Raw genomic sequence first — 17634 nt, forward strand, 5'->3', positions numbered from 1 at the left:
ATATTTATTAAAAAAAATATATATAATTATTAAATGAATGTTGTCTGTGAGGAATTTGTAAAAGAAGTTGAAACGATATATTCTAAATAAAATTAAAAATATTTGTCAAAAAACTACAATTACAAGTGAGTTTTATTTTATTACAAAAATGTTTTAGAATATCAGAACATATGATTTAATTTTGAATAAATATGCTGCTTCATAATGAGAAAAAAAATAAATTTTAAAACTTAAAAAAATAGTTCCTCGCAGTCGGTAGGATTCGAACCTACGCTCCCAGAGGGAATCTGATTTCTAGTCAGACGCCTTAACCGCTCGGCCACGACTGCTTGTTACACTTCAAAGCCATAGAGAGTATTTAACATATAGAAGAAAATGTTTTGCTAAATTCAATACATTTCCATTTAACTGTGTTATCGACTATGTGGTTGAACGTCATTACCATTTAGTAAAAACTTAATAGTCAATCTCAGAACCATTTATTATTAAATTATTTGTACACACAAACGAGCTTTTATATATATATTTGGAATGTAAATTATACCAGCCTAAATATTATTCGTTAAAAATTTAAGTTAAATGATCTAAATTTTAGATTAGATTTTAGATTCTAAAATCAAATTAGTTATTTAAATTAAAATTCAATAAAAGTGTTCAAAACGCGTTTATTTACTATGATTAGTGTGATTTAAATGCAAACAACAACTGCCTATAATAGTTTTAACTTTACAAAGAGGTTTTGCCAAGATAGACATATAGTTAGTAATTTTCAGTTAGGAGTTGACTTTTGTCAACTCTCTCCCTATATTTATGTATATCATTAGCTACTTTTTAACGGTGAGTGCTATATTCGGTTTGGCCGAATCTTAAATACCCTCCACCCGTAATCTACTTTTTATCAAAACCCATATAAGTAGTTTTAGATATTCCGTGATGAGGGTGCTATCATTTAGAAATCATTTATTAGTTGCTTTATACAAGATATTTATCGATACACAAAATATTCTGTTGGGCTTATCCATATATATACAACAAATTATGATCGTTAAAGCCATGTTCTGAGGGGTATTTTCTATTGCTCAATATGGAACAATCTTCATAAAATTTTATAAAATAATTTGGCTCCAATAAAGCTTGCTTATGTCGAATTCCATCGTTATATTTAACTATTGTTCTTAAAGACAGGTATGACCGCTAAAATCATTTTCTGAAGGAACCTTATATGGAGGTAGGGTTAATTATGGACCGATCCTTAAAAAATTTGACAAATAGAGTTAGGTTCCAATAAGACATGTTCATGTCGAATTTCATTTGATAGACTGTTTTTTTACGCCATTTATGTATGTATGTGCGTTAAAGTAATTTTCTGAAGGGGACCTTATTTAGGGGATAGGGTCAGTTATGGACCGATCCTTATACAATTTTACAAAGCGATTTAAGTTCCTATAAAATATGTTCGTGTCGAATTTCATCGCTATAGATGCTTCCTTTAGACAGTTATGAGCATTAAAGTCATTTTCAGAAGGGGACCTTATATGGGGGATATGGTCAATTATGGTTCCCATAAAATATATTCATGTCGAATTTCATCGCTATATGTATATGCTTCTTTTAGACAATTATGTGCGTTAAAGTCATTTTCTGGAGGGGAACTTATATGGGGGGTAGGGTCAATTATGGACCGATCCTTATAAAATTTCACGATTTAGGTTCCCATAAAATATATTCATGTCGAATTTCATCGCTATAGATGCTTCTTTAAGACAGTTATGAGCGATAAAGTCTTTTTCTGAAGGGAACCTTATATGGGGGTAGGTTCCTATAGGTTCCTATAAAATATGTTCTTGTCGAATTTCATTGCTATAGATGCTTCTTTTAGACAATTATGACCGTTAAAGTAATTTTCTGAAGGGGACCTTATATGGGGGGGTAGGGTCAATTATGGACCGATCCTTATAAAATTTTACAAAGCGATTTAGGTTCCTATAAAATATGTTCATGTCGAATTTCATCAATATATACTTCTCTTAGACAGTTATGAGCATTAAAGTAATTTTCTGAAGGGGACCTTGTATGGGGGGTAGGGTCAATTATGGAATATTGAGGCTCCTATAGAATATGTTCCTGTCGAATTTCATCGCTATAGCGGCTCTTTTAGTCAGTTATGTGCGTTAAAGTCATTTTGTGAAGGGGACCTTATGTGGGGGCTAAGCGAAATCGTGGACCGATATTGCCCATTTTTAATACCAAACAAACTTCATAAAAATAATACATTTATGCAAAATTTCAGCCTGCTAGCTACTTCCATTTGGACTCTATCGTATTTTCAACAGACAGAAAGACGGACGGACATGGATAGATCGTCTTAGAATTTAATAAGGATCCAGAATATATATACTTTTATGGATCTTAGAAAAATATTTCAATGTGTTACGAACGGAATGACGAAAACAATATACCCCCATTTTTTTTTTGATGGTGGGTATAAAAATAAGGCCCTTTTTACATGGTGCAACTTTGGATGCTTCTAAAAATTTTCTAGGGACCAGATAACTAAGAAATATTAAAAAAAAACTAAAATAGATCCCAAAAATTTAAGAATTTGAAAATGAATAATTTTTTTCTGTCACACAGTGTTATTCTTAATCTTGCCAATCTATAGACAGAAACATAATTTAAGGAAAACTTTAAAAATGTAAACAAGGTCAAGTTTTCAAGTACTTACAAACTTGCAATGAGTATGTTTGTGTGATACAATGACTGATCTGGTCACTGGAAATAAACAACAGATAAAGTACAATGACTTAAGAAGATACTAAGAAAATAAGGTACTTTTTTTCTAGATTTTAACAAGTATATAAAAAGTGATTTTTAGGTTTACAACATTCATATTCAGTTAACATTTATTTATGGTTAAAGTTTAGCGCATTAAAGATTTAAATACAAAAAAATGTTGTCTATCAAGAATATAATTTTTGTTATCACTATAGTGGAAATGACTACAGCCGAATACTACGATATAATAGATTCTGTAACAGAAGAATCTTTTGAATCGGTAGAGACAGCTGGTGACAAAAATGCTATGGAATTCCCAGAATTAATTGATTACAATGACAATTGTTTACGCGCTTGTCCTCGCATCTTAGATCCCATTTGTGCTGTCGATGAAATGCATCCCCAAGAACATAAATATTTTCATAACCAATGCTTAATGGAATACGACAATTGTCGTCAGAGTAGAGGTAACTGTTATGTTCATACAATTTAATTAAAAAATAGACGTTATATTTTTACATTACACTTATATTGTTCTTTTTCGCAACTTCTCAATTGTTAAGCTTGGAAGCCCACACAGATGCTTTTGTGTATTAAGGACATTGATCCGGTGGTACGTGATGACTGTATGCGTGCCTGTCCATTGATTTATAATCCTGTTTGTGCCAGTGATGGAAAAAATTATGAAATTTTTGGCAACCAATGCAGTTTTGGCATGGAAAATTGCTTAGCCAGCGGCAGTAAGTTTATTCCTTTTGTTGGTCTTCTTTTTTTTAGGTTTTTTTCACTTTTTTTTATCTAAAATGACAAACCTTTTAAAAAGTTTCATCACATTTTTCTTTTCAAATTTTTGTATTTATACCCTACACCACTTTAGTGGGGAGGGTATATTGGATTTGTGCTGATGTTTGTAACATACAAAAATATTCATCCTAGACCCACCTTAAAGTATACCAATCGGCTTAGAATCGTTTTCTGAGTCGATTAAGCTATGTCCGTCCGTCCGTCCGTCTGGCTGGCTGTCCATGTAAACCTTGTGCGCAAGGTACAGGTCGCAATTTTCAAGATAATTGGATGAAATTTGGCACGCACGTTTTATTTGACCTAAGGACGAAGCCTATTGAAAATGGTTAAAATCGGTCCATTATTTCACCTAGCCCCCATAGAACAGGACCCCCCGAAAAGGGCTTCTGAGCTCATAATTATGTTAAATATACATATATACCGATAAAATACGGCACAACTAAGCTTTATAGAAGTCTTGATGACCCTGCCAAATTTCATAAAGATCGGGCCACATTTGACCCTAGCTCCCATACAAAGTCCCCTTCAGAAAATTACTTGAATGTTCCAAATTAACTTATAAACACAAATATCGCGATGAAATTCAGCACAATAAAATATTATGTAAATATAAATATATTCACAAAAATTTATCGGGCTTGGTCCATATTTGCCCCTAGCCACCATATAAAGCCTCTTTCAGAAAATTAGTTTGTCATCCGTAAATTGCTTAAATGTATCGGAACAAGGGAATATTGAAGATAAATGCTTTAGTATGAAAAATAAATCACATTTAATATTCATAACTGGTGTAGGGTATCATATGGTCGGCCACGCCCGACTATACTTTCTTACTTGTTTTATTTTATTTTTGATGTTGTGCATCAAATCCCTTTTAGAATGGTTGGAAGTGCGCGCTGAACAATGTGGTTTGTGAAAAATTGAATTATGATGATGGTTTCTATCAAATGAAATTTAAAGTTGTGCGAAAATATTTCACATTTTTCACCCGTTTTTGATGTGACGTTAAAAGTAAAACACTATTTTATATATTTTATAATTTTTATTAAATTATATCAAAATTGTATTTAGTACTTTATGTTATACATTTAAGAATTGTTAGTTTGTTTTATTTTAAAGAAAAAAAAAAAAAAAATACATAATAAATAATATTTCTACTTAAATTTAATCATTAATAATAGTATTTTTAAATTTGATTACAGAGTATTTATATGTAATTTATTATTGTTTTACATCTAATGATATTTGTACATACATTTATTTACATTAATTTAATTAATATTTCTTTGTTTGTGTTTTTCTATAGTTAAGTTATTTGTTATTTTAATATTCAATTGTTTTGTTTATTGCTATTAAATATTTTATATTTTAATTGTTTCCTTTGTGTTAATAAAAAAATAAATTAGAAAAAAATACTTTGAAAGTCTTCAGCATTTATCATACCATTTTCATGGAAATTAATGGATTTATGTTTAATTAGTTTATATTAAATCTATGTTTTCTCTTTAATTCTTTTAAAAATAGCAATGAAAATCGTTGAAAACTTTTAATAAATTAAACAATTGTTTACATGATAATTTAAATCTTGGGAATACTATGAAAAAGAAAACCATTATTTAAAATATTGTTTTGAAAAGAGCCTCAGTTGATCTTTGTACAATACTAGCTATACCCAGTGTGCTTTGCTAACCTAAAATCAATATAAATAAAAAATCTTCTAAATAATTTTGAAGATTCTAACTGTAATGTTTTCCAGAGATGCATTTTTTCCGAACGTTAATTAAGATTTTAATGTAATCGATGACAAATTAAAAAAAAAAATCTAATATTTTCCCAGATATATGAAATTTTGTATTTAATTCATATAGGGGGTGCCAAGACCCCATTGAAAGTCCGCCCGTTATTCTCTAAATGTTCACATGAATGTCAAAGTTCTTCAATTAAAATTTGAAGATTCCAGCTCTAATAGTTTCTCAGATATACGAATTTTTCTATTTAATTCATATGGGAACTCACAGCCCCCAGATGAAAGTCCGCCCTTTTTTTCTCCAAAATGTTCATATGTATAATAAAGTTTTTCTTGCAATATTTGAAGAATCTTGTTTTATTGGTTTCCCAGATAAGCGAAATTTTGTATTTAATTCATATGTGAGGTGCCAAGCTCCCCATTGAAAGTCCGCCCGTTATTCTCTGAATGTTCACATGAATGTCAAAGTTCTTCAATTAAAATTTGAAGATTCCAGCTCTAATAGTTTCTCAGATATAATAATTTTCCTATATAATTTATATGGGGCTCCAAGCCCCCCATGACGAAAGTCCGCTCTTTTTTCTCCAAAATGTTCAGATGAATATTTAAGTTCTTAGTGCAAAATTTTAATAATTTAGTTCTATTAGTTTCCCAGATAAACCAATTTGTGTATTTTATTAATATGGGAGGTGCTGCTCCCCTCATGGGTAGTCCGCCAATTTATTTCCCAAAATGTTTACATGGATGTTAAAGTTACTCGTGCAAATTTTTGATATTCTAACTATAATAGTTTCCAAGATAAACGAATTTTTGTATTTAATTTATATGGGAGGTGCCACGCCCCTTAATGCTAATCCGCCCACTTTTTGTCTTAAATAATTATATTGATACTTAAGTTGCTCCGACAAAATTTGAAGACTCTAACTATAATCTCAGATATACTAATTTAATATTTTCTTAATATGGGCGTGGCACGTCGCCCACATGAAATTTCAACATAAAAAGTAGCCTATAGTTCCTTCCAGACATACATGAAAAAACTGTGAAAATTTCAGGAAAATCGGTCCAGCCGTTTAGCAGTCTATAAAGCACAAACAAACATACATACATACAAACACACTTTCATTTTTATATATATAGATTTTCAAAAAATTTTCTGCAATCTCCAAATAATCTAAAAAAATTCCAATCCAAATGCCAAAAAAATTTCTCTTTATAAGCTAAAAATTACTTTTTAAAATGATCTTTCCCGCAATCAATAATCAAAATTACCAATTTTTTGAGTCCCATTTCGAAAAGATACAAGAATTTTTTTTAAAATATTGTACTTACTGAGATCAAGACATTCAGTACATGAATACGCATCGATTGTGATGTATTATTTTGCCGATATTTTACATACTACTTCTAATAAGTTAACGTATTATATTCGACTATGCCGAATCTTGTCAAATGTGAACTGATTTTGCCCATTTTCGATACCAAAAACAAACTGCATAATTAAATAATATTTGCAGAAATTCGTTTCATTTCGTTTAGGTTCTATTGTGGAATATTTGTGTCTCTAGCTATTTCTGTTTGGATCCAGACGGACTAATCGAAACAAATATTAGCCGGAATAAAGGCCTGGACTATAACGCCGCGTGAGGTAAAAATTCGCCACCATTTCTTTCTAAATACTTTTAAACTGATATTGCAACATACGCCCGACGGTTGTCAATATCATCGAAATTTTCCATCGCTTTCAATCTGGTCACATATTGTGGGAGTTTTATAATCAGTTGTATATGGCACAGGTTCCCTGTGATGGTGTGGTCAGATGTCTACAGTTTATAATAGGTAGGACGGACATTTTTGGTGCCACCAAATGCGGAACCTTGATACCATGGATAACACATTGAAATATTAGTTGTGGACCCACAAATATATATATTCTGGCTCCTTATTAAATTCTATCCGACCTTTTTGTTGAAATCATAATGGCTACCACACGGGAGGAGATAGACTGTTAAAATTGTGCATGATTAGATAAGGTTTATTTTGTATTGAAAATATACCATATAGATTCACGATTTTGCCCGGCCCCATACAAGTGGCCCCTCGAAATACTGTTTAAAGGGTCATACATTTGTAATTATACATAAAATATAAAATTATTATTATTAGAAAAATTTTATATACAATTTTTATCAATTTAGTTTTTTGCAACCAAAAATTATATAGTAATTTATAGTGGACATCGGTCTATAATTGATCGTATCCACCATATAAGGAATCCTTCAGAAAATCTCTTTAACGTTTAAAACTGACTTTGGTAGAAAAATATTTCTACCAAATTTTATGAGGATCGGTCCATAATTGATTTCCCATATAAGGAACCCTTCAATTTATCCTTCATATCTGGCTTAATAACATCTGTATAGTGACGAAATATGATACAAAACAAGTTTTATGGCAATAAAAATCTCTTCACCAAATGTTATGGGGATCGTATCATATTCGGACCCTACCTATAAATTAGTTATGAAATTAGACAAAAACAAGTTATATAGGAACCAAAATTTCTCTACTCAATTTTATGAGGATCGGTCCATAATTGTCCCAACCTCCAGCTCCCTCTACTAAATTGTATAAGGATCCGTCGAAACCCTGAGACCAAGTTAGACGTTTCGAAAGAATTGAATAGCTCAGACCTCAGATTTTTTTCCATCACATCTGGGATTTGAGATATCGTGTCCTGAAATTTGAGAAAGCACTATTTTTGGCCCTTTTTGAGACAGCGCCAAGACAACTTTAAAATAAAGGCTTAAGATCTGACATATGTATCTTCTTTCTTCTTCGGGATATCTTCATCTAAAGCTTAAAAACTCATGTTTTTTGGAATATTCATGGTTTTTATAACCTGTACTACTGTAGTGATATTCAAATCACTTTTTTATTCGACTTAACTATGTCTGTCCGACCATCAACTTCGATGGACGATAAGTAATTATCTCAGCAAATACAACTGATTTCTCAAAAAGCACTTTCATAGGAAAAATTGGATGTAAAAGCGAAGATAACAGTTATAACGCTAACTTCTGTGAGAATCATAACTGTCCCGAGTGTTAAATAAAGCTCTTATAAGATATCTTGTGGTGGGGGAAAAGTTAAATGATTTTAAAATAAATTAAAATGTTATCGAATTGCTAATTTCGCTGCACTGCAATGAAGTCTAAAGTACCTCAAACTAAGAAATTTTCATGATCTTATCAGTTTATAGATTATATCCTATACTTATGCTTACATACTTAAATACATCATTATATATAAATTTATATAGTTTTTTTCTTTATTTAAAGTCAAATACCACAATATAAAAATTTATACAAACAATTTCATGTATTTTGAAACAAATTGGCAATTACTTATCATAAATAAAATTAAATTTTAATAAAATAAACAATTTCAATTATTTACTAAAATTCAATAAATAAGATTTATTTAAAAATGATTTAATTACCACAAACATAAATAAATGTATTTACAAGATTCACAGCTTTTAATAGGCTCAATAAAAATTTATTAAAATTTAATTGGCATTCTTTAAGGAATATGAAAATATTAAATTATTTAAAGTTTTTATATAACAAGTATGTGGAAAATATTTATTTGAAGTATTTATGCATATCGTCAAATGAAATGCAAAAAGGTTTTACAAATTTTTATATAAATTTTTGAAACAAATAACAATTAAATAATAAATTTGTTAGTTAAATTTTTAAGAATTTTCATATCGAAAATATGATGAATTATAGAAAAAATTATGAAACCTTTAACATTTCATGGGATGATATTTATCAATAAGTAATACATTTTAATACAGTTTTTAAAAAGAGTACAATTTATTTTCTTAATCTATTGATTTACATATTTTTAATTTAATTAATACATATCTAATAAAGAAAATAAAAACATCATACAAATCAAATTTATCTTATGTATATCTATTGGATTATAAGTATTTAGTATGTATTTTAAATATGTTTATTTAGTCTTTAATATAAACACTCAATAATGCTATTGTTTTATATACAAATAGGTTTATTTTGTTGAATTTAATATCCCAGCAAATAATAAAAATTTAAAATAAAAGCAAGTAAAAATTGTTGCATATGCCCTATAATATGATAGCCGACATCAGTTCTGACTATTTATTTGTTGATTATATAGGTTATAGTCACTTTTAAAACTTATTTGTGCCGACGTTTGAAAAGGTCCTTTGATCCTAATTGGACGTAGTTATGAGGTAACAAGTTAGAGTGCTATATTCGGCTGAGCCGAATCTTAAATACCCTCCACCAGCTACTTTTATATTAATACTTTTCTAATTGATCAAATATTTGTACAAATAAGTCTTAAATAGAAAAATCCCAAGATTTAAACAGTTTAGATCTATTACAATTCCAAGATTTATTGAACATTATAAACGCCATTTTCTTTTATATTTTTATAGTGCTTAGCAATATTTAATAATTTGCATGTATGCATGTGTGTGAAAGATGTAAGGATTTTGAAAATACATACATATATATAATTTTGTTCTACACAAATTGATAATGCAAATAGTTAAATAAGGTTAAAGCGCTTTTAGGGGCAGTTCCTAGTATGGGAGATAAGATCAATTATAGACCGATCGTAAAAAATTCTTTAAGCAAAATTTCTGTACATAAAAGCTATATTTCAGTCAAATTTTGTATCTATATCGTAATTTAGTATAGCTTTATTTGGTAATGAGTAATGTGCGTTTAAGAGATTTTCGTAAAAGGACCTTGTATGGGAGATATGACCAATTATGTATATAAAGACAAAATTTCAAAATTCTGTATCTATATCATTATTTGGTAATGAATATTGTTCATCTAAGTGATTTTCTGGAGGGGACCTAGTATGAGAGCTATGACCAAATATGGACAGATCGGGAACAAATTCCACAGTAATATTTCAGTGCATATGAGTAATACGTATATCAAATTTTATATGGATAGCTTAATTTGCACAGTAATATTTCTATGCATATGGGCAATACTTGTACCAAATTTTATATGGATATCTTAATTTAGTAATGAGTTATGCGCGTTTAAGTGATTTTCGGGAGGGGACCTTGTATGGGAGCTATGACCAATTATGGACCGATCGGAAAAAACTTTCAGAGTAATATTTCTATGCATATGGGCAATACTTGTACCAAATTTTATATGGATATCTTAATTTAGTAATGAGCTATGAGCGTTTAAGTGATTTTCGGGAGGGGACCTTGTATGGGAGCTATGACCAATTATGGACCGATCGGGAAAAAATTCCAGAGTAATATTTCTATGCATATGGGCAATACTTGTACCAAATTTTATATGGATATCTTAATTTAGTAACGAGTTATGCGCGTTTAAGTGATTTTCGGGAGGGGACCTTGTATGGGAGCTATGACCAATTATGGACCGATCGGAAAAAACTTTCAGAGTAATATTTCTATGCATATGGGCAATACTTGTACCAAATTTTATATGGATATCTTAATTTAGTAATGAGCTATGCGCGTTTAAGTGATTTTCGGGAGGGGACCTTGTATGGGAGCTATGACCAATTATGGACCGATCGGGAAAAAATTTCACAGTAACATTTCTCTGTATATGACTAATACTTATACCAAATTTTATATGGATATCTTAATTTAGTAATGAGCTATGCGCGTTTAAGAGATTTTCGGGAGGGGCCCTTGTATGGGAGCTATGACCAATTATGGACCGATCGGGAAAACATTTCACAGTAACATTTCTGTGCATATAAACAGTACTTGTACCAAATTTCATATGGATATCTTAATTTAGTAATGATCTATGGGCGTTTAAGTGATTTTCGGGAGGGGACATTGTATGGGAGCTATGACCAATTATGGAGCGATCGGAAAAAAATTTCACAGTAACATTTCTGTGGATATGAACAATACCTGTACCAAATTTTATATGGATATCTTAATTTTGTAATGAGCTATGGGCGTTTAAGTGATTTTCGGGAGGGGACCTTGTATGGGAGCTATGACCAATTATGGACCGATCAGGAAAAAATTCTACAGTAACATTTCTGTGCATATGACTAATACTTATACCAAATTTTATATGGATATCTTAATTTAGTAATGAGTTATGCGCGTTTAAGTGATTTTCGGGAGGGGACCTTGTATGGGAGCTATGTCCAACTATGGACCGATCCAGAAAATTTTTTCTCTGAATGAATTCTATTGCCATAAGATTTTAATTTGTAAAATTTTGTGAAGATATCAACATTCTGACGGAAGTTATTAACAAAAAACCCATTTTCCGGGAATATGTACTTTTGTATGAGAGGTATATGAAATTGTGGACCGATTCTAGCAATTTTCAGCAGGGATCAAGCTCTTGTGTAGAAACGAATGTGTGGTGATTTTCATGGAATTATCTTGCATAGTTTTCGAGAAAATTGCATCAGAATGTGTAAAAAATGCTTATTTTTTTTCGAGGTTGTTTTAAATTTTGATTCATAACTTTTCCCGGTGTGAACCGATTTTGCCCATTTTCAATACCAAACAACTTAGGAAAATGAAGAACATTTTGGGTGAATTTGGTTAAACTCTATTGCTTCGTTTTATCGTGAGCGTGTTTTACACAGACAGACGGACAGACGGACAGACGGACAGACGGACATAGCTAAATCGACTCAGAATTTGATAAGGACCCAGAATATATATACTTTGTTGGGTCTCAGATGAATATTTCTTGGTGTTACACACGGAATGACAAAGTTATATATACCCTCTATCACCACTGATGGTGGTGGAGGGTATAAAAATCCAAAACTGGAAGATCTGGTTGTATGAGGGCTAGGTGAATTCATAACGGATTTTTATAGATTTTGTTCTTTTACCCAAAAACATGTATAGTCCAAATTTCATTAAAATATCTTGAAAATTGTGGACTGTACCTTATGCGCAAGGTTTACATGGACAGCCAACCGGACAGACGGATGGACACGTTTTAATCGACTCAAAAGGGATTCTGAGTCGATCGGTAGACTAAAAAGTGGATATAGGGTCAACATTTTTTAGCGTTACAGACATCAGAACAAACGCATAATGCTCTTCTCACAATACACAATGGTGTAGGGTATAAAAAATGAAGAAAATCGGGTAATATTTGGAACCGTTATTATCAAAAAACTGGAGAAGGAGGGGTAAGAAGGTTTGCAGCGGACGGACACGTTTTAATCGACTCGGGAAGTGCTTCCGAGTTGATTGGCATACTCCAAAGTGTAGGTGTAGGAGAACCAACACAATACCCTCCTCACAATGTTGGTGTAGGGTATAAATAAATGAAGAAAATCGGGTAACATTTGGTTCCGTTGTTATCAAAAAACTGCCGTAGGATTGAAAACTGAATTTTCTTCTAAGCTATAAGAGATAATTGATGGCAACCACTTTTTTGAAATCGGAACGCAAATGAAGAAATAGGATAGTGTCCTACAATGCGGACCCCTTTTCGCTCCCCTGGTCTAAGTTTAAAACCCAAACTCGACCACATTACCTCTATATGTCTAAATAATAACATTTAGCTGGGTTAAAACCATAACATAAAACAAACATATTTTTTTATGAACTCTAAAAAAGTTATTAAAACATAATTTATTTGTAATTTAAATAAATATGAATTTATAATTAAATTAATTTGCTCTTTCTTGTTTGACCCTTAACAATGGTTTATTTAAAACATTTACTATTTAGTTGTTGTGTTGTTATTTATTTATCCACTTTTTTGTTTGTTTGTCTAACCAAAAGCAAAGAGCAACAAAAATAATATTAAACAAATTAAATAAATTTTTATAATTATCATAACTATTTGCACAGCAATTAATTTATTAACTATTCAGTGAGTAAAAAAATGAAAACAAACCAAATTAATTAATACCATTCAACAAATTAATTTAAATCATACATTAATTTTTCAGCATTATTTGGTTCCTCACAATCGAATGAAGCCATCATTAAATCTGCAAATATATAAAGAGAAAAATGCTGTTTTAATTGAAATGGAAATTAATTTTTAATGTCATTAAATGTTAAGTTATTAATAAAGTATTAAATATTAATGTTGTGCATACTGCACTACTAATTGATATTTCATTTGAAAGACGGGATTTTAATGCTTTTAAAATTTAAATTATTACGCAAATAGAGGATATTCATTCAAATTTTTTTCTGAGAACATTTAATTGATTTTGAGAAATGTCAGTAGATTATTTAAATACAATGATTCCTGTAGAATGTGAGGGTGTAAAGTTGTATAATAAAGTGTTGCCAGAAGACTAAACGAAAAATTCCTATAGGCATTAAAATAAATCAAAGATTGAAGCAGATATCGATCGTCAATATTCCGCAATAATATGCCGAATCTAATATACTAATCATAACAGCGTACATTGTTAGTCCAGATATAGATGACCCTATTAAAGGACTTAGATCCTTGAAGCTTAATTGTGGACGTGACTCAGTGATGAACCGGATTCAGCGGTATGGCAAGTAGTGAGGTACTAGTGTATTTCTTCTGCTTGGATGAACTAACTAAGGAACTACTAACTAACTAACTAACTAACTAACTAACTAACTAACTAACTAACTAACTAACTAACTAACTAACTAACTAACTAACTAACTAACTAACTAACTAACTAACTAACTAACTAACTAACTAACTAACTAACTAACTAACTAACTAACTAACTAACTAACTAACTAACTAACTAACTAACTAACTAACTAACTAACTAACTAACTAACTACTAACTAACTAACTAACTAACTAACTAACTAACTAACTAACTAACTAACTAACTAACTAACTAACTAACTAACTAACTAACTAACTAACTAACTAACTAACTAACTAACTAACTAACTAACTAACTACTAACTAACTAACTAACTAACTAACTAACTAACTAACTAACTAACTAACTACTAACTAACTAACTACTAACTAACTACTAACTAACTACTAACTAACTAACTAACTAACTAACTAACTACTAACTAACTAACTAACTAACTAACTAACTAACTAACTAACTAACTAACTACTAACTAACTAACTACTAACTAACTAACTAACTAACTAACTAACTAACTAACTAACTAACTAACTAACTAACTAACTAACTAACTAACTAACTAACTAACTACTAACTAACTAACTAACTAACTAACTAACTAACTAACTAACTAACTAACTAACTAACTAACTAACTAACTAACTAACTAACTAACTAACTAACTAACTAACTAACTAACTAACTACTAACTAACTAACTAACTAACTAACTAACTAACTAACTAACTAACTAACTAACTAACTAACTAACTAACTAACTAACTAACTAACTAACTAACTAACTAACTAACTAACTAACTAACTAACTAACTAACTAACTACTAACTAACTAACTAACTAACTAACTAACTAACTAACTAACTAACTAACTAACTAACTAACTAACTAACTAACTAACTAACTAACTAACTAACTAACTAACTAACTAACTAACTAACTAACTAACTAACTAACTAACTAACTAACTAACTAACTAACTAACTAACTAACTAACTAATAACTAACTAACTAACTAACTAACTAACTAACTAACTAACTAACTAACTAACTAACTAACTAACTAACTAACTAACTAACTAACTAACTAACTAACTAACTAACTAACTAACTAACTAACTAACTAACTAACTAACTAACTACTAACTACTAAACTAACTAACTAACTAACTAACTAACTAACTAACTAACTAACTAACTAACTAACTAACTACTAACTAACTAACTAACTAACTACCCTAACTAACTACTACTACTAACTAAAGTAACTAACTAACGAACTAACTAACTAACTAACTAGTAATAACTAACAAACTAACTAACTAACTAACTAACTAACACTAACTAACTAACTACTACTAACTACTAACTACTACTAACTAATAACTAACTAACTAATAACTAACTAACTAACTAACTAACTACTAACTAACTAACTAACTAACTAACTAACTAACTAACTAACTAACTAACTAACTAACTAACTAACTAACTAACTAACTAACTACTACTACTAACTAACTATCTAACTATCTACTATCTAACTAACTAACTACTACTAACTAACTAACTAACTAACTAACTAACTAACTAACTAACTAACTAACTACTAACTAACTAACTAACTAACTAACTAACTAACTAACTAACTAACTAACTAACTACTAACTAACTAACTAACTAACTAACTAACTAACTAACTAACTAACTAACTAACTAACTAACTAACTAACTAACTAACTACTAACTAACTAACTAACTAACTAACTAACTAACTAACTAACTAACTAACTAACTAACTAACTAACTACTAACTAACTAACTAACTAACTAACTAACTAACTAACTAACTAACTAACTAACTAACTAACTAACTAACTAACTAACTAACTAACTAACTAACTAACTACTAACTAACTAACTAACTAACTAACTAACTAACTAACTAACTAACTAACTAACTAACTAACTAACTAACTACTAACTAACTAACTAACTAACTAACTAACTAACTAACTAACTAACTACTAACTAACTAACTAACTAACTAACTAACTAACTAACTAACTAACTAACTAACTACTAACTACTAACTAACTAACTAACTAACTAACTAACTAACTAACTAACTAACTAACTAACTAACTAACTAACTAACTAACTAACTAACTAACTAACTACTAACTAACTACTACTAACTAACTAACTAACTAACTAACTAACTAACTAACTAACTAACTAACTACTAACTAACTAACTAACTAACTAACTACTAACTAACTAACTAACTAACTAACTAACTAACTACTAACTAACTAACTACTAACTAACTAACTAACTAACTAACTAACTAACTAACTAACTAACTAACTAACTAACTAACTAACTACTAACTAACTAACTAACTAACTAACTAACTAACTAACTAACTACTAACTAACTAACTAACTACTAACTAACTAACTACTACTAACTAACTACTAACTAACTAACTAACTACTAACTAACTAACTAACTAACTAACTAACTAACTAACTAACTAACTAACTAACTAACTAACTAACTAACTAACTAACTAACTAACTAACTAACTAACTAACTAACTAACTAACTAACTAACTAACTAACTAACTACTACTAACTAACTAACTAACTAACTAACTAACTAACTAACTAACTAACTAACTAACTAACTAACTAACTAACTAACTACTAACTAACTAACTAACTAACTAACTAACTAACTAACTACTAACTAACTAACTAACTAACTAACTAACTAACTAACTAACTAACTAACTAACTAACTAACTACTAACTAACTAACTAACTAACTAACTAACTAACTAACTAACTAACTAACTAACTAACTAACTAACTAACTAACTAACTAACTAACTACTAACTAACTAACTAACTAACTACTAACTAACTAACTAACTAACTAACTAACTAACTAACTACTAACTAACTAACTACTAACTACTAACTAACTAACTAACTACTAACTACTAACTAACTAACTACTACTAACTAACTAACTAACTAACTACTAACTACTACTACTAACTAACTAACTAACTACTAACTACTAACTACTAACTAACTAACTACTAACTAACTACTAACTAACTAACTAACTAACTAACTACTACTAACTAACTAACTAACTAACTAACTAACTACTAACTAACCAGCAATACTTTCATTAACCGGGTTAGGGGTTAAAATGCTAAAATAAGCTTATATAATAGCATTTTATGTCGTTATTTGAACAAGGTGTTGTCATTAGAGGCAAGTACTTACAACAATGGGTTATAACAAGTTAGAGTGCTATATTCGGCTGAGCCGAATCTTAAATACCCTCCACCAGCAACTTTTGTAATTAATACATTTCTAATTAATAAATATTTGTAGAAATAAGTTTTCTCATGTCTTAAATAGAAAAATCCCAAGATTTAAACAGCTTAAATCTACTACAATTCCAAGATTTATTGAACATTAGAAACGCCACTTTCATTTAAATTTTTATAGCGCCCTAAGATATGCTTTAGCGATATCTCATATTTGCATCTTAAATCTTTCACCTGTGTGTGAAAGATTTAAGGATTTTAAAAATACATACATATATATAAT

At 29.7% G+C, this 17634-nt stretch overlaps 1 protein-coding gene and 1 non-coding gene across 2 annotated transcripts; one reads left to right on the forward strand and one right to left on the reverse strand.

Moving 5' to 3' along the window:
• Window positions 1–247: 247 nt before the first annotated feature.
• Trnas-aga lies at window positions 248–329 on the reverse strand. Its single transcript has one exon. It is a non-coding gene; the product is annotated as a tRNA-Ser (tRNA).
• A 2589-nt stretch (window positions 330–2918) lies between these two features.
• LOC119599977 (enhancer of split M1 protein-like) lies at window positions 2919–4511 on the forward strand. Its single transcript, XM_037949962.1, has 3 exons — window positions 2919–3242; window positions 3339–3515; window positions 4458–4511. The coding sequence occupies exons 1-3, from the start codon at window positions 2951–2953 to the stop codon at window positions 4493–4495; spliced, it is 507 nt and encodes a 168-aa protein (XP_037805890.1). The 5' UTR covers window positions 2919–2950; the 3' UTR covers window positions 4496–4511.
• Window positions 4512–17634: the final 13123 nt, after the last annotated feature.

Source organism: Lucilia sericata, unplaced genomic scaffold (genome assembly GCF_015586225.1).
Source record: "Lucilia sericata isolate MDLA Ls3-8-SP2 unplaced genomic scaffold, ASM1558622v1 Contig000098F_arrow, whole genome shotgun sequence".
NCBI classification, from domain to species: domain Eukaryota; kingdom Metazoa; phylum Arthropoda; class Insecta; order Diptera; family Calliphoridae; genus Lucilia; species Lucilia sericata.

Coding starts and splice junctions, on each gene's coding strand:
- LOC119599977 (XM_037949962.1), top strand. CDS start 2,951: ATGTTGTCTATCAAGAATATAATTTTTGTTATCACTATAGTGGAAATG. Junction 3,243..3,338: donor CAATTGTCGTCAGAGTAGAG/GTAACTGTTATG, acceptor TCAATTGTTAAG/CTTGGAAGCCCACACAGATG. Junction 3,516..4,457: donor AAATTGCTTAGCCAGCGGCA/GTAAGTTTATTC, acceptor AATCCCTTTTAG/AATGGTTGGAAGTGCGCGCT.